At 38.1% G+C, this 24659-nt stretch overlaps 1 protein-coding gene across 1 annotated transcript; it reads left to right on the plus strand.

The window, feature by feature from the left end:
* The first annotated feature begins 16943 nt into the window (after positions 1-16943).
* Positions 16944-19369, plus strand: Npc2b (Niemann-Pick type C-2b). Its single transcript, XM_014363695.2, has 3 exons — positions 16944-17155; positions 18493-18794; positions 19133-19369. The coding sequence occupies exons 1-3, from the start codon at positions 17071-17073 to the stop codon at positions 19211-19213; spliced, it is 468 nt and encodes a 155-aa protein (XP_014219181.2). The 5' UTR covers positions 16944-17070; the 3' UTR covers positions 19214-19369.
* Positions 19370-24659: the final 5290 nt, after the last annotated feature.

Raw genomic sequence — 24659 nt, forward strand, 5'->3', positions numbered from 1 at the left:
TTTAATGCATAGGGTGGATTGATGGTGATTAAATTTATACGAGTTTCAGAAATATTTTAAATCAAAAATAAGATAGCCCACACGTGTTATTACTATACATACATACATACGTATTGCTGTAAAAAAAGATTGCAAGATGAGATATGGCAAGAAAAACCATGTACAACAAACGATAAGAAATAAAGCGATGATAAAAGTCACGATAAATGGATATTAAGAGATGATAGCAAAAAACTAATAAAAAGCTGTTGCAAGAAATGAAGATAAATATTACGCGACGAATCATGGATCTCGACCTACTTTCAATGCCCTCGAATCGAGTGCTCACCATTATTATCGTTTCAAAGGGAATCCAATTGAACAACGACATCAAGCAGTTGTCTTTCCGTGGGATTTCAGCACCGAAATCGATTTTCCAGCCGGTTGCGATGCACGAGAGAGCCATAAAGCCTCCACGGAAACATAAACGATCGGGATTTATTGGAAGTAAATTAGATTTCATCGGGACAGACCCGCTGGGGACGCCGAGCTGCAGCCAACCCCCGTTACCGCAGTCGCGGAGCAAGAGCTTTTTCACGTCAGCCGAAGAGAGAGAGAAGGAGCGGGGGAAAAAAAAAACACAGGAAACTACGGAGTCGAGCTGTTGACTGAATGGAAACGTACGATCTCTGGGTGCTCCCATGCCCACCGAGCTGTAAGGAACACACGAATACCGAATGAGTTTTCCGAGACGTTTTCCGACGCAATGGCCTGCAATCCGATTCTGACGGGCCCGGCCTCGAAACGCACGACTAGTTGTTAAAGCCAATTGGAGAACCATCGTATTACCGAAGACACAAGAAGCGAGTTATCCTCGTTTTAGAGTAAATGCTACTTTCACGATGTTGAGGAAACATTTCCCTGCAAACTCCTCCCCCCCCTTTACGATTCAATTTGATTCTTCGAAAGCTCGGTCCACCGATCACATACGTTGTAGCATGCAAGCACCATAAGCTTCTTTTTACGTGGACACGGAATAAAAAAAAAAAAAAAAAAAAAAAAAAAAAAAAAAAAAAAGCGAAAAAAAATGCAACTGGAGCTCCGTGGTAGTAAACAGAAGTGCGGCTGGGGGCATTCATCTGGGGCTCAAGAAAACTGCTGAACAACCAAAAACCGATGCGGTACAACAGCGGCAGCATTCTGGCTGCCTATACTTACTTGTACCTATATACAGGCTCCTCTTTCTCTCCCCTCGGGCCATGTACGTAGGTACAGAGTCGGCAAGTCAATTTCCCTCGCGCCAGCGCAGCTAGTGGGACCAGGATCGGGAAGAGGGGAAGTACTGCGCTTGTTACGTGCAGTGCCCACCTCCTCTTTTTTTTTTTTTTTTTTTTTTTTTTTTTTTTTCGAGAGCTAAAGCTGGCTTGGGCGATGGACAGGGTCCATTGTGTTGTTTGCAAAGAAAAATTCAGGGGCTGCCGCTGTTTTGTCCCCAAAAACTGGAAATACCGCGCGACTTTGCATTTCGATTCGTAATCCATCGCCCCGAGAAAAGCTACGACCGAGCAACTTTACCGTAAGGTTTTTTGTTATCGCTACGAATTTAGCATCGTAGGGGTTCTTGGCGGATGTGTATATAAAATTACGGTGGTTTTCGGTCGAGTTGTTTGGCCCACGATTTATTGGGCTTGGAGTGGAAATAGCTGACGTAACCGCAAGATCAAAGTGGACGGTTTGTGTACACAGAAAACAAATTTGAACGTGAATTGCCTTTGAGTCTATATTTGAGACGTCGCATTGATGCTCCTTCGAAGGAAGAATATTTTTTGATTTAATTTTTTTTTTTTTTTTTTTTTAATATCAGCTTTCAGTAGAGAAAATTATTACCGCGAGAAAACTCTAGCATATTTTAACGTTGTTTCAAAAACTATTTTCTAAACTCAAAAATCCAATTTTACATAGCAGAATTTGCCAAATTCTCGAGGGTTGGAAGTTACCCCACATATCATTTTTGTTTCCCAAAAACAAAATCTCTCATCGAGGAAATTAAACGTTATTTTTATATGCTCAACAATTTTCACCAATGATAGCTACGACACTCTTACTTCACCCACGAGGCCACCGAGCTTGGATGTAAGCCATGTACAATGTACGAAGATCGTCGTGGACTGCGTGATTTGAATAAGACACATGACGGAACTTGCTGAACGACGTGCCCTTCAAAATTTAATTAACATGGGTAACGCAAGGGGGTAAATTCGATGGGATGCATCCCCACCGGGGAGCTCGGTGTTGGGGCAGAAAATCGATTGCTTACCGTTATATACGTACACCCTGGCACTACAACGGTGAGTCTTAATTATTGGAAAACGAACGCGATATTGCATATACCTCTTGGACTCGCGCGCCCACAAACTTGATGAAGACGAGCAGATGGAGAGCGGGGGAGGGCACCGCTCGCCGCGTCATCGGACGAGACGCGTACAACCTTTGGAAAAAAGGGGGCGGGGCAGGGGAAAATGGAAAGTAAGATGACGGGGGGGGGGAGGGGGCACGTTTAATCTTCGAAATGTAGCGGAGGGCCGTGCTCCAACTTTTCTAATTCCAAGGGACGTGGAGTCGTAAATCAGATTAGAAAAGAGATACGCGCCTCGTATCTTGGCTGATTATGAGACTGATTATCTCGTGCGAGTTGAAAGAAAAAAAAAAAAAAAAAAAAAAAAAAAAAACAGCTTGCGCGCTCAGACGGATTAGTTCCTCCTCCTCCTCTTATTGCTCTTCCCTCTTCGTCCCTTGTTCTCTCGTTCTCGTCGCGACAGATTAAACACTGATTGCCAGCGAGTTTTTAAAAGGGCCCAGCCCCACCGGAAAAATCCACTCCCCGTCTCCCGTGTATACCTGCTCTCATTTTCCGTTTTTACGAGCTCTTCTCCTTGTTTACTCTTTGTTCATGTCCTTCATCGAGACTGTCCGCGTGTATAGCTTCGGCATTATCGAGTCGAGACGACGATGGGGGAAAAAAGAGGGATAAGAAGGGGGGAGGGATGGGGCGAGCTCGGCGACACGTTCCGGTCCTTACTTACCTACGTCCAGGAAAGCCGAAGGATATTGTCTTAACTTAATTGCGAGCGAGCCCGGCGGATTGCGCGAAAGAACGTGACGCGCATTCGTACGCGTATACCTTCGGCTCGTTTATTCTCTCGGTCTGTTTTAATCCCACTCGATTGCGGGACCATTTGCATTCGGCACGACCTATATTGAATGAAAACAGCGGTCGTCGTTCTGTACGATTTTCGACTGTCTGGCCAAGGTTGCATTTGAATCTGTTTTTTTTTTTTTTGATTTCAAATAAATTTGTTGCAATTACTTTCACCCTTTTTTCAATTGATACACACGCAAACGATATCATACAGGTGTAGGGAAATTAAATGCAAAAAAGTCTTGTAAGGCATTGTTTCAATCACGAGGTTTTCCTAAAGTTAATAAACAAATAAACAATTAAATAAGGAAATAAACTGATGATTTTTTATACATTTTAAAAAGTGTTAAATCAATGTTGACCTGTACTTCCAAATCAGCAAACAATGGCACATAACAGAGCATTCTGACATTAATAATAAGTCCTACACGACTTTTTACTTAGCACCAATACTTTATCCGTCTGAAAAAAATGCACCAAAACCCCTACAGATAATAATAATTGTAGAACAACAGCAAACAAAAGCTAGAGAAAGTTTTTATATATTTGTTTTTTCCACACTGTTTTAATGTGCACGCTGCCCTCACCACTTAAATAAAACAAAACCACGAGCTGCCTCATTAAATTTCTTTTGTGTTTGGACACCAAGCCCCCAAGTCTGATCCACCTTGCACGGAAGCAATTAGTATTTATGGTCCTGCGCGTGATTAAAAATATACATGAAAGACAAACGCGTGTACTCGATTTCAATCAGCGTGAACGCTAGATGTATGATTTTGGATGGACTCCGAGTGGGAGAGGCAGGTGAAAATAAAAAAAAATAAAAAACGAATAAACAAACAAAAGAACAAAAGCAAACAGTGGGGGTGGGGCAACTAACGAAGATCACGCACACCACGTTTTTTCTCCAAAACTCGAGATAAAGCACGTAGGCTGTACACGGAAAAAAAGCTCGCAGCCAGTTAGGCTAAACAAGCTTTGCGAAAATACTGCGATAGCAAAAACAAAAAAAACAGAGAGAGACGGCTCGTAATCTGACTAAAAATCTCGGAGGCACCAAAGAGTGTCGCGCTGTGGATTCCAAGCGCGGCCAACAAATTTCGAGTCCCCGATCCGAAATGTATTGACTTAAAGTAGACGCATATGGGCTATGCGTGTAACGCACGGCCTGACACGAGACGAACCGACGAACCAAGTCGTCGAAAGTTTTCAAAATGGCCCTCGAAACGGCACCATCTACGTCTTGTACTTATACCCATAGATGTTTGGCTCCAGCAGCACTATATGCACACGTGCTTACGCGTATATAAAAGATACAGCAGAGCTAAAGGGCTGCTCGGGGGGAAATCGATGGCCCCGATTTGGACGCGCCCCGAGGGAGCGACTGCAAATGGCACATATTATGTATCTTTCACGCGCGTGCGAGCGCGTAAGGCTACTCGATATTGCATGTACGGCCGAAGTTTTGCCGATTTCTCGACTCCCGACTACCGTACATGTACTTTTTATTAATGGTAGTTTAGCCCGTCGCTTTCCCTACATGGTGCGTCGGTTCTGCACCTATATATTACACACGCTCGCTCTCGTAAATGGACCCTAGCTGGTGGAGGTGAAATATACGTACTTTCGAAGCAACAGGGATCGTCGTGCTCATGAATTTTCATGCATCGAGTTCCCCGAGAGGAGTTTGAGAAGAATCGGGGAAGTAGGTATATTGGCAGAAGTCGAGGCTGTGGAAGGGTAAAACGGTGTGCTGGGCCGTCTGTCGTTCAACAGCTGCTACGCGTATATACATGTATACGTACAGCAGGTTGACTTTCACGACCCAATTATTCAAAAGCTACGACCCGTTCGTTTGAACATTGTGATATATATTGTCAGGCTACTTGTCGCCCCCTTTCTCTGGTTGCGTGCACGCATATATTATATTGGAGAGAGATCTATATAATATCTCAAAGCTTATGATCAATTTTTTCCTTTTTTTTTCTACAAATTTACAAAAACCTTTGATGATGGACAAAGCAAACTCGATTATACGAGGTATCGTCGACGATACGCCCGACAAGCCAGCCGGAATCTTTCATACGGGCGAATTACGTATTCTCATTTAACTCGACCCATTTCTGCGGCTGCAGTGCGAATTGGTCGGTAGAATTTCGGTTCATCGATTCCCGTACACTGCACATCCGCGGATTCGCGGTCGGAGGATTAAGTGCATTATGCAATGCTAATAGAGACACTCGGTGTTGAGTATAGATGTTTGTACTACGTGTAGTTGAACATGGATTTTATACTAGAGAAAAAAAAGGATCAGAGGGAAAAATCGGTGGAAAAAAAAAAGAAATTGTTGGTACACCTATGGCTCGTAAAATAAAAATTCCACGGCAGCGATGGTTTTCATCAAAAACATATTTGCTCACTCATGCTTTGCAATGCCATTACTCTCTCTCTCTCTTTTCCTCTTCGTTCCTCCCGAGGATACCATTCGTTTATGCATATTGTATACACGCGGAGGCGAAGCTCGCGGCCCGTTATTCTTCGTAATTAAGTTATGAATACAAATATCGAACGCCAAGAGCATTAATCTCTTTGCGAAAATCATACATGCTCTTTTCCAATTACACTGCAATTTAGCATCACGAGTGTTTAATTGATGCATGGCGTTGAGCGCACCGGCCGAGGGAGGGAGAATCGTGGAACGTCAGCTTCAATTTCGCGCGCTTGTATAATGCGTATCGATTGCTGTATGCGTGTCGGTGCTCTCGGTAAATCTTTTTTTTTCTCTCCTCCTCCTCCTCCCCTGACAATTTTGCGGAGAGCTTTTTCATTTTCCTCAAAAATCTAAAACCTTGGTTGCACCAGCTAGTCACGCTGGTGTTGCTTTTTGCGCGGATAAAAATCGTTTTATTCGGGAAAAAAAGGGCAAAATTCTTTCATTAGTCCGTTGGTATATGTTTGCCAACGGAAAAACTGAAAATCGATCGAATAAACAAACGTTAAAAGGGGGTTGTATTAAAGTTGAATGTTTCAAAAAGTTATAAAAAAATTCCACGAGTTATAAATTACGCAAAAAATATAACGAGACCTCTACTCCTGAAATTTTAGATCATGGAAAAACACACAGTTTTCAAATAAAAGGAACACAAATTAAAAAATGTTTTCAATTATAATTTTCCAATTTGTTACCCTTTAAAGCTACAGTTATATGAGTAAAGGAGGAAAAAAAAAAGCCAGACTAAGGCCAGTCATTTGCACTTTTATGCGCGTACCAGCCGAAGAGCACATACGACTCCTAATCCTGAAACCAAACGACCTTTTAAAGCTCCAGGCGAACGGGAATTCACCACGAAATGGCAGGACTCTAGTTGGAGGATAAGGTGGCGAAGCAGGAAGCTAGTAGATAGAGTAAAAGAGGAGGGGGGGGGGTTAATCCAGGCAGAGCAGTTCTTCTTTGTCTCGACGTGCGGTCATGGTGAGGAGAATAAAGGAGAGTGATAGCAAGTCACCTCGAGGTGTGTAAGTGATGTGCGTGGGTCAGGCGTATCGCAATTCGTAAGGGTAGTTTATGTCCACGACCAGATCACCCTAAGATACAGATTTCTACTGTAAGACAAAGCTATGAAGCTGCAGGCTTATACATCCAAAGCGTTTAGATATTTTTTTTTACTTTTTTTTCCATACTAATGGCCCATAAAGATTATAAAGCATGAATACTTTTTTCATTTTAGAATGTATTTTTAAGTTCTTAGCAAATATTTTTAACCAGTCGTTTACTTTATCAGAATTGTAAATAATTTAACGATAACTTTTGAGCCTCGTTAACAAAAAGTGCAAATAAATAAGTAAAAAACATATATTATTAAAAGATGGTATTGTATAAGCAACTAATATATTAAATTTTGAGTAAGTTAGAAGCGAGAATAAAAGTAAGAAAATAAAATTACAGTTTGAGGTAGCCTTGTTTAATTGATAACTGCAATTTTTTTCGTATATAAAAAATTGCATTTTTTTACTCTGTAGATTGTATCATCAATTTCAATGAATAGTATACAAGCATGAACAAGTTAGGTGCATTTGCTTCATTTTTGAGTAAGCTTCTGCTCGAGCTCCAAAAAAAGTCTCAAATTACGTTTCGTTGTACAATCAAGAGCTACGTATCCCCAAACAATAGTTGGCTATAGAGCATCGCAATTGAACATTGTACACGCATCCAGAAATCAGCTGTGTTTTAAATTGTTTCGTGTACACTACGATGGTTTAATGACGTATAGAAAATCTTGACACTGAAAATAATCAAAATTAGTTTATACGTACGAATTAACGAGATGTTTATTGAAACATGCAATTCAGAGAAAATAAAAGGTAATTAAATGTTAACTAAAAGCATTTCTTAGTGTGCCTATCCCATTCAAAAAAGTCTGTGTTTTACAGTTTTAATTATGAAAGGATACGTTGTATAATTTTTATCATCATCGTAATCATGTGGGCAAAAGTGTGGCCACAAAAAAAAAAAAAAAAAAAAGAAAAAAAAACAAAAAAAAAAGCACCCAGACACGGAGACGAAAAGTGGCAAAGACGCAAAAAGTCGTGAAAAATTTGTAAATCCCTTCACTACAGCTGCGACTCGCGAGCAATGGCAAGGGGGAGAGGGGACAAAAGTTTATACGCGCGCAAGTTACGATACAAGCTTGCATAAACAGGCACGCCTGGTCCAGACGCGTGCATGTACATATAAACGGCGCTGTTAATGCAAGCGCACGAATGGAAAAGAGAAGAAGAACGAGGTTGGGAGAAGCGAAGCTTATATACAGCGACTGCGAGCGTCTTGTCGGTGGTCGCCAGCTGAGCTGATGTCTAGCCGCGTGTGTCGCGTCACTAATTATTTTCCGTAACGAGCGTGAAATATTCCTCGAGCGAGCTTGCAAGCTCTTTCGCACACGGGTACGCGTGACTTTCATTGAGGATGTTGCACTCGTTTTTTCCCTGGTTGGCTCCCCTCGTTTGTGATCCTCCTCTTACAGCTCTAGCTACGAGCAAGCTTGTGGAGCTTTCGCTGTAAAATAATTTTGTACGCTGTAAAGATGCGATTTTTGTTATCATCCCCTGGATTGCCGAATGATTTTCAAGCTGCCGTTTTTTGATGGGCTTACTTACTTTTTTTAAAGAGTGGAACAACACGTCGAAAATAATAAATACTTTTTGAATGAATCGATTTTTTTTACGTAATAGTGAGTAAATTAAATGTCAAACATTTTTTTAATGGCGTGATACCCTGACTATGATTATTGTATTTTTAAAAACAAAGTAGAGGTTGTTTTAAGTGTCATTATTAAAAATGTTGCATTGCATAAAAAAAAATCTACAAGTAGAAGAACAAGTATGACGTAAAGTTACATATCTATTTGGGAGAATACATATTTTAAGTACGCCACTCTCTTGTCTATTTATTTTCTTATCTCGCAAAAAATCTTCAAAAATCACTTTTTGGCTTCAGATTTTTTTTTTCACAGATAAGAGTAGAGGAGGAGAAGCCAAAAGGAGAAGAAGAAGAAGAAAAAAAAAAAAAAAAAAAAAGAAAGAATAAGAAAAGAGGTTTCACCCCTTGCTGATATCGCAGCTCGCACAATATGAATGTAATTACGTTGCTTTAATTGATCCGCTTTTCCACCTATTGCTTCCGCCCAGCCGTATCCCATCCACTTCTTTTTCCTTTTTGTCCCTCTCTCTCGAGGATCTTTCTTCTTATCTAATGCATTTTTGTTCCCCAGCTATCCTTGGGTTATTTTCTTTTTCTCTCTTGCTTAACCAGCCAAATTATAGATCTTTTTTCAATGACATTCTTCTCTCGTTGGATTGTTTTGAAAGCATTTCATTAAAATGCCAAACGAAAAAACCCCGAAAGGAGAACAGTATACAAAGCCAGAAGAAGGACGCCTTGATAAATCGCGCTATTTTTTAATCAACTCGTTGTACTCTCACAATTGACAAAAGTTTTATTAAATTTCACCTTTGCCTCATATTTCGCTGATCCTTTGACGTTCTCGCTTCAGCTATCTCCTTATTTCCTCTCATTTTAGAAGACCAGCAACTGCTGCCGCTCGCAAAGAGAGAGAGAGGGAGGATCCAGCCCCACTTCCTCGCTCGATGAAACGGAAATGAGTTACCTAACTTCCGCTTGTCGAAGATTTTACGGAGAATTTGCGCCTTCCTTTCATCCCCTTCCCCCTGTGCGTCTACTCCTCCTCCTTGCTCCTCTCTTTTTCTCCCCAGTTATCGGCTCGCTCTTCAGATTTTCTCCTCCCCCTTTTCCGCCACAGCTCGCTGACCTTCAACCTCAAAGCTGCACCTCGCTTTTTCTGAATTTCGCTCTTCCTCGCCACCGACGAGGGGAAAAACTCTGCTGGCTTCTCCGTGTGTCCGCGTATAAAGCTATCTCTTTCCTTCTGGGCTCTCTTTTCTCGCTCCAAGAGAGACCCCTCGGCCCTCGACGCGTGGAGCGTTAATTTTCACTATTCATAGGACAAGATAAAAATCTAGTTCGACTTTGTCGGTGTATAAGGATGAGAAAACGGAGGAGACGGAGGGAAAGAAAAAGGGGGTCACGACGAAATCCTGCCACTGGCGCTCCGCCCGCGCTCTTTTTTTTCGGTAATTCCTTCCGAGTTTGCTACCTACCTCCCTTGCTCTTGATAACTCCTAGTTTCCTCTATATTTCGACCCCCTTTATCTTTTTATAAATTGCGAGCGCAGCTTTTCGTACTTTAATTCCATACACCTTCTGCCGCTCGCTATCCCTCCCCCTCCCTCTATCTTTATCTTGAGCTCGTTTTCGCATTCAGGCAAATCCCGCCCGCTGAATGCGGCTCGAGACTTCCTTTCAGCTGCTTGTTTAACACTTTTTTCGCCCCTTCGCGGCGCTTGAACGTCATCGTTTTCCAGGTTTCGGTCTCTTCGTCCCTTTTCTGTTTTAAAGCACGTTAAAAAAAAAAGGTCGTAAATTACTTTTTACAAGTAATAAATAAAGCTCCCGGCGAAATGAGTGTACCTATACCAGATGCGCGTGAAACTCCATAAACATGAAATTGGCCAAATGTGTGACGATATGGTATTTTAAAAAGACGTATATAAAAGTGAATAAATAGATCGATTAGAGTCATGTAGTTATGGTATTGCAAGTCCAAATGATAACAATATTTTATGCAGTAAAAGAACAAATTCACATTTGATGGCTACAGTTAACTTGAACTTCCACAGTCGAGAGTCAATTGTACTCAAAAAGTGAAGTTTTTCTTTAACCGCATCAGTGAAAACTTTAACCACGGGACATTCGATACGTGAGAATTCATGGGTTTCCAATCGATAAAGTTACTCTACGTACAAAAAAGCAACTTTTTAATGATATTTAATTTCAAACACGTGGTCGGATGCAAACATAAAAATATAAAAATATTACGAATTCGTGCATTTCATGTTAATTAACGTCAACGAATCATTGCTCGCATATAGTTTTTACAGAGTAGTTTGATCGTTTCGAATAATTTTCAAAAATATCAATAATCACAACAATGCCTTTATATTGCAGGTAACGTATATTTTGGGAATTCATAATAATGACGCACGTATAAATTCATTTTTCAATGATACCCACTACCGTTCCACCATACTGCCCAATATTAACTGGGGAACAAAACGGACGTATAGTACCAGTCACTCACACCGGTTTTCATGTAATACTGTTGAAATCGGTCCTCGGCGAGTCATCATCTGCAAAACTAATCAAATTCTCGACCCGATCGTACGAATCTCGCCTATAGTCTTTTCACTCACACACACTTATAATCTTCATCCCTTCTTTGTTCTCCCATTCACGTGCATCAACGCGAGTGTGCTCGTACACGCGTACCTGCGCTCCATTACTTTACTCCACCCCGAGTGGAGCGTGTAGGGCCGGGAAGCCCGAAATTCATCGCGGAGCTGGCGTACGGCCACCGGTAAGGGTTTAATTAACCGTCCGTCGCCCGAATTTTGCGGTCCCCGAAAAAAAAGACGTGCCCCAGCTTGTGCACGGAGAAAAGAGAGGGATGAAGCCGGAACCCCGTAATTGAAAATTACACGCGCACCGCATCGTCCGTGGCCCATAGGAGAGAGTAATAACTCCCTCGTCTGTACCCTACATATATATTTATACATGCAGTTCGGCAAAGTCGAGTTTTCCACGTCAAATACCACAGCCCCGCGCGGTGGTTCGCCTCATCTTCCTCTGGCGAGGCCCGCGGCAAAAACGAGCGGCTGAAAGAAGATAGCGATTTCCGCGAAAGGAGCCCGGAGCAACAGCCCCCGCCGTCATCCGCTCTGACTTTGTGGTCTTTCCATTAAAATTTCGATTAAGGCATGGACGAGGAGCCCGAGAAATCTCGAACGGGAGATGTATAGCGATGCAGCCGGGGCTTGTATCGATTGGATGTATATGCACACACGAGGATACATATGCCAAACGATACATGTATATATTTCGTGATGGAAAGGGGAGGCTTGCGGTGGTGCAGGTCCTCTCTCGATAAATACTATTACCATGCAAAGTCACTCGCTATTGGGACCGACTCTCCTATACGCGACAGGGGGGGGGGCACACATGCTTCACCTTCCATCGTTCTCCCTCTCTATGATGTACATGCATAGGTATTGTGGCTGTACAGTACATGGCTGCTACTACTGTACTACCATACATACACAGCCGATCAAAGGAAACGATTAGTCACGAAATGCAGCTGTGCGTATACGTATATATGTACACGTGACCGCTAGTTAACGAGGTGATTGTTCCTTTGTCACGTTGTGCGGGTCAGAGTAGGGCATCAATGGTTTTGTGATCAAAAAGTAAGTACAGTGTTCCCGAGTGACAATTGATTGTTAATTACTACAGATTTACGCTTGAAATCGGTCATGGCGGAGTTATTGGAATTTTTGCTGCGTTCTTTTTGGGGATGATTGTGCCCTCGTTACAATGTGTCGTCACTCCGCGGTTATTGCGTGAAATGTTCATAAAATCTAGAAAATCGTCTCGGCAAGAGTTGCAACGGTTCTTCCTACTTGAAAACGCAATTTTATTTTACTGCCAAGTAAAGAATCGAGTTTTGATGTTGCATTGAAAGAAAAAAAAAAAAAAATTAATTTTTCACTTCATCCACCGCATAAAAGTTATCGCTGTAGGAGGCACGGAGAAAAAAAAGTGAAAAAAAAAGAGCGACTATAGTAAAGCTTTTCTTCTATCGTGGCTACATTGCTTGTGGATCTGATGCTGCGGAGGAAGCCGGCATTCATGCACCAAGTGTATGCGCATAAACTGTATGGTTATTATACGCGTATACACAAGCGTACAACGGGCCAGCCAGCGACAATGTCGTCCTCCCACGATGATAACGATAATGCCGCCCACCATCCCAAAGTGTAATGTAATTATACGCGAAACCACGATGCTGTTGCTCCTACTGTTGTTGTTGCTGCTGCTTCGCTCTGTCGTACTAGGTTCCCGCTTTCTGCGTGTAATCTACTATGTACAATATTATAATGTCACGCATGTAAATACCAACTATATACATTTTGGCCTTTATTCATCGTAATTGTTTATTAATCGGACTTTTGGTTGTGAAATACGCACATTGCGTTCAAAAGGGGGTGGGTCTCCGGTTAATAGTAAACGTGTTACGAAGGCCCTGTAATGATATGATCCAAGTAATTTTTTTTTTTTTTTTTTACCTTTTGATATGGAAATTCTCAAAAAATACATAGGCTTTTTCAACAATATGCATTTGTGTACGTATAAAAAGTATAGATTAGTATCTTTAGATTTCAATGGTTGGTTTTAATAACTTCATACTTGTTTATTTGGAACAATCATTTAAACATTTTTTCATTGCAGAATTACCATGTTAAAACATTATAACTACAGTGGTGCTAAAAATAATACATATAAATTAGAAACAATGGTGTTTTTACACCTAATTGGTAGTTATAATGTCAAATTAAGTGAGAAATATTCAAGTATCGATTTGTTTAAAAAAACGTATCCGCTTTTCCATCATAACTACCCCTACTTAATTTGGGCTCTTCTGCAGTCACAATAAATATTACATGGCCTAAATAAATAAATTATTTTAAAAGTGCTTTATTAAGATTTTTTTTTTTATACATCTGATAGCTTTAAAATTTTATGAAATAATATAATGGAAAACAAACATTTTCACTTTTTTAATTAAATTTTTGTGTACATTAATACTGTCTTACATACTTATAAATCTTTCAAAATAATAAAATATTTGTTTAAACATAAGCTTTTGTAGAAGAATGATGAGTAAATTATGTAAAGAAAAAAAAATTCTTTATTCTTATTTTTGTTGGGTTGAATTTAAGACCAGTTAATAAATGAGCTTGTTTACGTAAGTAAATTTTCGCTTTCTTCAGTTGATAAATATCAAGTAGAAAATGAGGAATTTGTCCTAACTTCAATTGACCATATTTTCAAATCAGTTATTTTTTGTATTACACAGCACTTAATACGTTTTTATTTGTGTGTAATGAATAAATACATTTTCAAAAGTTATTGATAGTCATGACTAAAAGTTAATTTACCGAATAACTAAATTTGTTACATGCCTGTGTAACAATTATTTACGTAGATTAAATATATATTGTATAAACAACAAAGTTTATCGTTAAATTTGTAGAAAAAATATTTAAATTTTGCAATTGATTTTTGTACTCTGCTCTTATCGATTTTTTTTTATGCACGAGCCTCAAATGAATTCGGTCGTAGGTACATCAGTCAAAAGTCTGCATTACCTGCAAGAGTGAGCTGCGTACGATAAATAGCAGCCGACTTTAGCAACAGCCCACAATACTTTGAAATTTCGATATTTCCTACTAAAAATTAAGTAGATAATTGTCTTACCCATCAATAGTAAAAATACTGTGATATTTTTGTAACTATTGTAATTGGAGTTTTAATTATGTTGATAGTTTATTGTACCTTTACTATTCTATTTTGTTTTTAATGGTTTACTTAAGAAAAAAATATTTCTCATGCACACGGATTCTGCTTTAATGCATGATTAAACTAAACTAAAATTAAATAAAATATGTAAATATAGCTTAAAATATAAAAGATAGGATGGAAAAAATGTACGCTGATAGAGCATCAAGATATTGATTTTTTAAAGTATTCGTCTTCTTTTACAAGTATGAAAACTATTCAGAGGGCGTGTCTGATGTGCACCATATTTTAAATAATGTCTACTCATTCAATTTTTTTGTTTGGATGAATAGTAATGATATTGAATTTTTACAAGACTTTGAACAACAATGTTCAAGTTTTTAGTTATTACAATTCCTTTATTTAAAAGTAATTATGAGACTATTCAAAAAAAGAAAGTCATTGGTTCCATACAATCATTTGATAAACTACTCATAGATAACATGTAACAAGATTTTTTCATATTCAATATAAGCGTGAAGATAAAATGTATTCTGAGTCTTATATTTAGCTCTTGTATTAATTAAAAATAACGTTTTAAAAGAAATTTTTGAAGTACTGTTTAATTTATCTGCACTGAAAATTTTTCAAAAGAGGACAATGTAGCGTTAGCTGAAACAATGTAAGAACCTTCTTGCTCACTTAATTTGCATAAAACAATTTACACAGATTTATTGAAATATTTGACGTAGCAGTGACTAAGTATGTTTTAATATGCTCTAAGAGTAATGAGTACAAAGATGTTAGGATAAAAACTAGAAAGAAGAAAAAAAAATTTGACCATTCAGATGTTGGTAAGAAGAAAGAGTTAAGGATTCTGTATGTACAAAAGCACTGCATTGTACTAAAGCGAGAGTATGTTGTATGTGGGTATTTTATTATTCCGTAAATGTTCTGGGTTTGATATAGATGCGCTGGAGTATTTTTTCATATTTGCGTTCTTCTTTTCGTCCTCCACGTCACTGCAAAACTTCCGGAGAATGTCCACAGTTGAGTTTGCATCTCAGTAAAGTGCGATTTGTCGCACTTTTTTTCAAGTAAATTGCAAATGACTCGTACTCTACTGCAGTTGCTAACCGTCAAAAGCCTTGGAAAAAAGCCTCAAGACGTGAGATCATTAATTCATTCGCGGAAGATATATTTGATGTTATTCTTTGACCTTTCAACGTTCTTTTCAATTGAACTCGATTCTCTTATTTTTATCTTTGTAGGTACTTTAACTGTCAATTATCGCAGTCCATAGATATAGAAATTTTCCTACAGAGAATTTGTATATTTTTATTTAAATGTTACGACTGAAAAAAGTATACAGAGCAAAGAAACAATCAATATGCCTTTTGTATCTATTGTTGTAATTTATGTAGTACTCGTAAAAATAAAAGATGGATCCATCATATTTTAATAACGACATAAGAAATTTTATTATTCATGAATATCGTAAGCAATAATGATAAAATAGAACATAAATTATTATAACCAAAGAAAAATCAAAGTTATTGCTAGTATTCTAATTTTTGTCTTCATGGTTGGTCAATAAAAACTCATTTGAATGTTACAAATTTTATCTTTTTTCCAATAAATTTTTTCTGCATAAAAGACATTGACAGTAAAATTGAATACACCACCGTCAATTTGTTATTATTGTTCTCGCCTTACGGTTTCTTATTTGATTTTTACTTTATGAGTACTCACATTACTCGCAGATTTTCGTTACGCTCGAGCTGATGTTATGATGTGATAAGCGTTATACGTGTCTCAGGAACAAGTTAATAATACTGAATTTATCAGTAATATTTTTTAAAAGAAATCGACATTTTTTAGTAATCTTTTGATAAAAATTTTCAAGTGAACAATTTTTATTTGGATTCAGTGGAAACGAGAGCTGTAATCTTTTTAGATTAAACTGCATAGATATTGATCATTTTTTTGTTCTCGTAATTTAGTGCCTGAAATAATTACTGTGAATTCTATATACTTCAGAATTCAATGATGATACATTATGCTTGTGAAGTAAAAGTACTCATTGTACAACAGAGGAGCATATTTTTAATTTTATAAAAGTATATAAAATAAGAATACAGTTTTACATTGTGAAAAGAAGTATTAGCCACAATGAAACAGGTAAAAAACGCTGACGAGTGTAATTAAAGAAAAAAAAATGCTTATTGGTAACTGGAGTGCTATTGCGTGGACGCTGCATTTACGTAAGAGTTAAAAAAAAAAAAAAAAAAAAAAAAAACTCTTGAAAGACCTCAATCTTATTTTTATGAGCTCTCAACTTATACGACCTTCAATTTAATATTAATCAATATAAAAGAAAAGTGATCTAAATAAATAAATAAGGACCATTTTTTTCATAGCTATTGGTAAAATACGTAGATTTTGAATAGAGTTATAGTAAAATCAATGCATTCGATGCACATTTGATTAACGTTTTCTACCACACACCATTGTAAAATACTTTCTCGTCTTGAGTCGTCTTGTAAAATCAAAAGAAAACGTCCCGTGGCATTTCATAAAATTTTCATCAAGATCAAACATCATGGACACCGTACGTGGTAGTACCACCATTGTAAGCTATATACTTTGCGGTATAGAAATAGATTGGTGTGTTTCTCATAGCGATGCGGCATATTCCTATACATAAATTCCTCTGCCCTTCCAAAGTAGCCGGCGCCTCTCGCTTTCAGCGTCTACACCAAGACGCGTCGCATGAGTCATTGTCGTCCAGTCGAAGTCGGATCGCCGCTGCTTAAAGAGAAGAAGCCCAATAAGTAGTCGGCCAGACCTCTCGCAGTCACGCGCGTGGCGTTACCATTTTCATTTGTTCACTTTCCTTACTTTCTCTTTGATCGATTTGAAGATGACGAGAGCAGTTCACTCGATTTTTGTTCTTTTGTCCGTGGTTGCTTTTATCAGTGCTACGAAAGTATCCAGGTGCAAGACCGGTAAGTGAGCGCTTCAAGTGCCGGTGTCTTTATTACCACGTATTTGGTATTCAAGAATAATTAGTGTTGAAATAAAGTTTGTGTTTGATTCTTGATAAAATTTTTTTTTTACTGCTTACGAAACGAATGTAGAGGCCACTTTATGCAGAGGTGGTCGATAATATCCGAGTTCTTTGATAAAATGTGTTACGTACAAAGCTTTATTTTTATATCTCATCTTCGTACTTCCAAAAGATACAACTGGTCACGCTGGTTTCAGAAATACTTTTTTTTTTTTTTATCTCGATACTCGTGCATGTGTTGAATATCAAATTATTTAGCACCTATTACTTTGTAGAATCGAGGCTTATCTATGAAAATATTTTTACGTAACTCTATCGTGCGATAAATTGATTATGCATTGAGTCATAAATTTAACAAAAATTCCCTAAAAGGTATGTCTTTTCCTGGAGAAAGTAATCATCGTTCAGACATCTAATGGTTTACGTAAGTTTCGTGCTTGTACGGCAACAATTTAATTTTCGCTCTAATAGAATTACACCAGCGTATAGTAATAACAAAATTTTGTCGAACAACGTGTGTGACGGTGCAATTTTTCAATTTTACGAACAAAATAATTTTCACGTTGAAAATTGGCTTGAAGTAATTTTAAAGACATGTTACGGACACTATTTGTATCTATTAACGTCAAAATTGTTAGAAAATTTCCTCAATTCGTATAAAGAATGTAATAAAACAGTAAAAAAAAAAAGAATTAGCTCCGACCATAACAATCTTTAACGCATTTGACCAAACAGCTATTATAAAATTAGTCGTTATTAGAAAATTGACTACATATTATAGCTTTAACGTGATAAATTTCTGCTCTATAACTTTTGAGAAAAAAACATAGCTTCAAGCTCTTGATAAAATTTTCTTTCCCGACGGCAGCGCAGAAGAGATCATGTCCACAGCGGCTTCTTACGAGCATCCGCAGTCATTAAAAATTACTTCTTCCCCGCAAGCTATCGCGTAAATCAATCTCCAGAATGACCTTTTCTTTCTCGGGCTGATTAGTAGAGCACGGAATGACGGAGAGTAAGATAAAAAGTCTAGAGTCGATGAGAAAAAAAGAAAGAAAAAAGAAAAAAAGAAAAAAAGAAATTATGTTTATGAGCGAGTGCTCGCAAGCACGTGACAATAGCTCCATCATGCAAAGTGGCACAATTTGGCGTACATCGCCGTACTGTTGCTCAACACTTGGGAGTTTGTGTGCGTGTGTGTGACCATATGAACGCATGTACGACTCTTTTGGTGGCATCGATGCGAATTAATTGTCCTTTCTATTCCCATCCAAGACGTGCCTCGGGACAGCCTGCTCGGCGTCAACATAACTGGCTGCGACACGCCTCCTTGCACCTTGAAGAAGGGCTCAACCGTCCACATAGTGCAAAAGTTCATCCCCTCCGAGGACATAAAGAACCTCACGACAATCGTGAGCGCCACGATATCAGGCATCGATCTGCCCTTCATCGGTGTCAATGGCGTTGAAGCCTGCACGAGAATCACGGGGGCCAACGGTGCTGGCGGCTGCCCACTGAAAAAGGGCGTCGAGTACATGTACAGCAACTCGTTCAACATTTTGGCGTTTTACCCACCGGTCAGTATATTGCCACTCGATGATCGGTTTAATCGAGTCTTGAGGCCATCGAATCGCCAAAGAGGTGACCTCTCGTTCGTGCATGCGCTCGTTTGATTATTCATGATTTCGGAGTGTACATCAGTGTACGCGGGAGCTCGTCGATTAGTAAGTCGAGTATAGGGGAAGCATTTAATTGCAAAATAAAGAATGCCGAGGCGGCGTGCATCGAAATCGAGAGGTCTCGGCTCGCAAAGTATCATTACTTCGGAATGTATATGTAGCAAATACCTATTTGGTCGTTTCAGTTGGAATTTTTACAATATTTCTTTCTTTTTCTTTTCTTTTTTTTTATTCAGGTTCCCTTGCGAGTTCACTGGGCTTTGAAGGAAGAGGACAAAAGCATTACGTGTTTCGAGGTTCCGGCAAGGATAGTCTAATCAACAGCAAACGAAGTTCATTTTTTATTACTTGGAAAAAGGTCGTATATTGCTACCCAATGTTTGCTATCAATCTCTCGGAGTGAAATTACCGAAAACAGTCTAATGCATATCGTGTGTGAAATTATGAAATAAAAAAAAACTTTTTTAGTTAAATTACATCTTATTGTATTTTTACAATCCTTATAGTTCTTGTATATTATGATAATTTTTAAAATTATTAGCTGGTATTTAATGTAGTACATTTATAATATCCAAGCTGGCTGTTTTAAATGCTCAGTGTTGCTACAGCAAATGTTATTTTTCCTTATTTACTATTAGTTTAGCATAATTTAAATTTGTTTACTTAAACATTCCACACAACTTGAAGTGGTGCTGACATCATTCCGGATTCTGTGAACTAAAAATATTGGTGAGTGAGAATAAGTCCGGTTGAGTCGGTATTCCATAAATTTTAAACAAACGTAAGTACTAAAGATAAAAAAAAAAAATTACAAACTATAATACATAAAGACACATCTTAAACAATAACATTGTTTGTTTTGTATCATGGAAAAATGTATTCTCATCGATATAACTTCTGTTGGTAAAATGTAGATGATTTAGGAGTATACCATAGATGGCAGACTGAGCAAACTCATGTAAAATTGATGCCCATTCCCATTTTATTGCAGTATTTAAAAAATCTCATTTTGAAAATGTTTTGACTAAAATTCACTTGCAGAGTAAAATGATAACTTTTTAGTGACTATTAGCTTTTTCGTAGAGAAGGCTTTGTGGTGGACGAAAATGACATATTCTAACACGATCTAAATACATTTTGCATAATTTTAACAATTGTAATTTTTTTATCATATGCTTATTGACGCTTTCAATAATTTTATCAATTTAACATGTAATCATTCGTTCTTCTAATAGTTATTGGTAATTATTATAAAATAAAATACCAGAGTTTCTAGAGAAAATATTTGGCATCACGAAAAAGACCAAAAATATATTAAAAAATAATGTAGAAAGTTCATGATTTACGTTACAATAAGAAAAAATATGTTGAAAATATGACAGTTTTTTCAAAATTATATCATATCCTCAAATCGGTACATGACTCATCATTATCTCTTTATAATTACATAAGCTTTATGAAGTAATATTTTTCGTACTATATTCATATTTAATTTAAAATGACGTATGAAAGGAAGCAAAATAAAAGTTGGGTATCTCATGAACAGCATTCAAAATTTTAATAGTTAATTGCGATGTTTTTTCAGAAAAAAATCACTTTGTGTGTTGACTACATTCAAGTTATTTATAATAAAACAATTTTTTAGAGAGCCACGTATTACAAACTAAATTATATGCCTTCATTAAATTTTTACTAGATTTTTCTGTATGTACATATTCATGCAAGATTTCGAATAATGGTACTAACAATTTTATAAAATTAATTATGTAATGCAGAAATTTCTTTTTAAATTCTGCCTTAATTATGTAATCCAAACTTTTCAAAACCTTTTTTTATTTCGACAAAAAATAAGAAATTACTTTTAAAATATAAATAATATGAACATGAAAAAGTAATAATACAAGTCAACGTTATAAAAGCTAGTTAATCTGCAAAATACAGGTTTTTTTTATTAGTTTAACCGCTAGTTTATTTTTGCTAGAAAAAACCCAACGTTTCAAATTTACTGTACGTAACAAAGTACACAAATTTTTTTTTTTCATTGTGAAGATCGGTTTGGCTGACATAGAGAGGGTAAAAAATGGTGTTTTTTAAACGTATAAATAAGGAAACATCTATTTTTATCAATAAAAATTTCTACTGTTTTAGACAAAATCTCTCTAGAATTAATAATACATATCTTTAGAAAACATATATTTCTTATTTTTAGATTTATTTAAAAGAAAAACTTTACCAAAAACAAAATTTTGGTTACAATTAATTCATCATTCTAATTAAATGATAAGGGGTGCATGAAGATGCTTATCATATTCTTCATGACATAGTATTTCTGTGTTATAAGTATTAAAAAAAATATAATTTATTGCCTAAAATGATAAAGATAGCTTTACAAAGGATAATTGACCGTCGTTTTTTTTTATTTAATCACAGAATAAATATTTCATCAAAAAAGGCCCTTTTAATACAGACTTCAAACGATTCATGGAAATCTATCGAGTAAAAATTATTATTAGAAATAATTTAGTTTTTCTGCATTATTACACCTTTTGAGTTGCTTCATCTAGTTGTTAATCTCTACAGTATTTACCACAAAAATCTTTAAAAGCCAAGAAATCATTATAAAAAAAACGTTGTTAATCGTACACAATGACGCATTATAATTGCCTTCATTGTGTTGGCAACTATGGATAAAATAATTTTTTTAAAGCATCAAACCAAGACCATTAACGTTAAACTACCGATTGTATCTACAATTGAATCGTACTGATACATCATAAACTTTTTTTCCTTCCGCTCAATCTACCCCCCATCGAATTCCCGTTTCCCCGTTGTCCATCGTTACCCGACTGCATCTACTATCGACGCACTTCATCAGCAGTCCAGGAAAACTCCTGCGTCCCTCCATCCCAGTCCCATTGAGGTCCTCTTGCGTTCTTTGCCACCGTCGTATCATAAACTCGGTCTAACGTTATCAATCATGCTGCCAGAGGGTAGGTTTTCCACGGGCGCGTAACCACCACCACGTCGCACATCATCGTCCCCGGGACAACCAAGCTCCTCTTACCCTCTGCGAGAAGGTGCGCGCGTATACACATCACCCCCGTACACGGGGTGGTTGGCCGTTCTTTCGCGCCCCCTCGGCTGGTGGGGCTCCCTCGCGTAGGGCGCCGGCGCCCCGCAGCGGCTAGAGCGGTCGGGCGCCAGTGTGCGGTCCGATCTTGGCGAAGGACCACGTGCGCGGGATGCCTGTCACTCCGCGAGACGGCCAATCAGTTCCGGGGTGAGATTTTGGTGTTTTAATGGACAGCAGCGGGATTTCATGATAAGCTCGTGGCGTGCAAAGTTACCGCGGATGCCTCGAGCGAGCGAGTCGAGATCTCGGTCCCGATGCTCGGTGGTGCGAGTCAGTGTAAACACGTGGTTCGGTCACGAGAATTAGTGTCACGTGATCGCTGGAATGACGATTTGAGGCAAAAATGAAGAGACGCGAGAGTTGGCCCAAGAGTGTGATCCTCGCGAAGGAGGCATGGCAACGATAGTGCGTATCGGTATACTTGGGGGAGCGCTCGTTCCATACGCGGGTGGTAGCTCTTTTTTTCCCCGATGTGCGCGTACGAGTTGAAACGTGCGGCAGAATGAGCGAGGCACAAATATTTGACGAGGGGCCTCCTACCCCCTTCCTTTCATTTTTCTCGTTGTTTATTTATGCCGCTCCACTCCTTACCGGTTGCTCTACTGTTGTTCCTTCCCTGGGTGTTTGCGAGCTCGGGCAAAGGGTTTGAGGCGACTGTTCGTTTACGAGCAACGTTAGCATCCGTCCCACGGTAATTGGGGAGCTCGAATGGCCGAGCCGGTTTGTTGTTTCGCGGTTCTGTCGCCTTGTGAATGACGTTGGCGCCGGTGATGCTGATGCTACTGCCACAGTTTACAAAAAGTTGGGCCATTGTACTAGCTTGTGCTCTCCTGTGACCTAGCTGTACAATCTATTAAAACTTACTTCCTTACCTTTACTTCTCTTTTTTACATGTGGGTGGGTAGTTGTAAAAAGAGGTGAAGATGTGGCGAATAGTGCTCTTGCTGGGACTGTCGGAAGCTGCTGGTCGTGCTGCTGGAGGCAACGGCAACGATGGGATCGACGTATCAGGTACGTTGAAACGAATGCCATTGTTCTTCCACTAGGCACAATTAGGGACATCTCCCCGGTGATATTGATGCTGGGCAGGGATCGTCGACTAAACGGTGTTCCGTGGTATTTGGGAAGCTCAAATGTCACAGCGTGTATTTGTAAGGGTGATAACGTTTTGATACAATTTTACGTTGATTTTTTATTACATCGACAACCAGTGCTTTTGCCCAATTGACAAGTTCATTACAAGATTCAATAAGCTTAAACATTTTTAATCACTACAATACTACATAAAGTTGGATTATTAAAACATTAATAAAAAAAAAAAAAGTATTTTGTATGAAATGTTGTGGTTTTTAAAGTTAAAAAGCTGAGTGTTTGATGCTTTGTTTGAAGAAGATTGTTACTATAGTTGGTCACTTTAGAAAATTATTTTTCTGCATTTTTTAACGGTTTTCTTTAGTAAGAGAAACAGTTGGTTTATACATTGGTCATAATATAATAAAATACCATAAAAAGTGTGTAACTTTTGAAGATTTAATATTCCTGTATTCGACTCTTTGTTATGGAACTGAGATATTTATCTTTTATGAAAAAAACGTTATTAAAAAAAAAAAAAGGAAAAAAAGTAGCACACCAAACCAGTCGTTCTGGCTTAAAGGTTGCGCTTTCCAGTAATACACATGTATCTAATACGTAGATGGTTCCAGGATACATGTATGTGATGAAAAAAAAAGTGCATGAGAGCGAGAAAAAAAGCATGAGAAGGGCGATGTTTCGCTGGGGGTTGAGGAGGAACGATGTTGGGGTGAGTGCGCGCACCTTCTGAAAAGGTGCAAACGCGTCGTATTCACGACTCAGCTCGGTGATCCCATAAAAATTCACGAGGGCTGGCTCTCTCTCGCTCCCATTCCACCCTCTTCCACTTGTTCGTTTTTTAGCTGTGTTGGCTTTTATTTTTACATCTCCTCTTTTTATCGTAGGTTACGTAGGGACATGTGCTTTCTACGGACAAGTTTAATATGTAAAATGCAGTTCTACCATTGCTGATACTGCCATCGCTATTGTTATGTGTTTTTCTTCTACTCAGTGAATTTCAATTGTCTCTTTTTTTACTCTGTTTATGCCTTACAAGATCACTTCAACCTGAAAAACAATTCAAGTAGTAGATTGTCCCGATTTTTAAGGTAAAGAATCCAGTTCAAGGATACAGCCAAAATTAGGACAATATTTGATCAGTTATCATATGTCTGAGAAAAAAGCTGCACACAACATAGTTAAAAAAAAAAATTTTTATTTTTTTGTAATTTTAAGGATGAAAAATAATTAAAAAATTACCTTTAGGTTCATGTATTGAGCATTTGACAAAATACTGTGTCTAGAATCACATACCCTTGTCAAAACCTGCAATCTTTGTAGTTTGATGATTTAAAAACTTACTACAAAAGATGACTATGCTGTTGAAATTACTTTTGCTTCTAAAAACATGTTTTTATACAGGAGACTGGCATCTAGAGAAAAAGTTATGTTTTTTTTTTCATCACGAATGCGTATACACATATTTTACTTCTAAAAATAACTTGTATTTCTTACTAAAAATAAGTCATCGATGTAAACGTGCTACGCACTCACACTGG

Source organism: Copidosoma floridanum, unplaced genomic scaffold (genome assembly GCF_036245765.1).
Source record: "Copidosoma floridanum isolate Cflo_tuat_1 unplaced genomic scaffold, Cflo_Japanese_pri ptg000013l, whole genome shotgun sequence".
NCBI lineage: Eukaryota > Metazoa > Arthropoda > Insecta > Hymenoptera > Encyrtidae > Copidosoma > Copidosoma floridanum.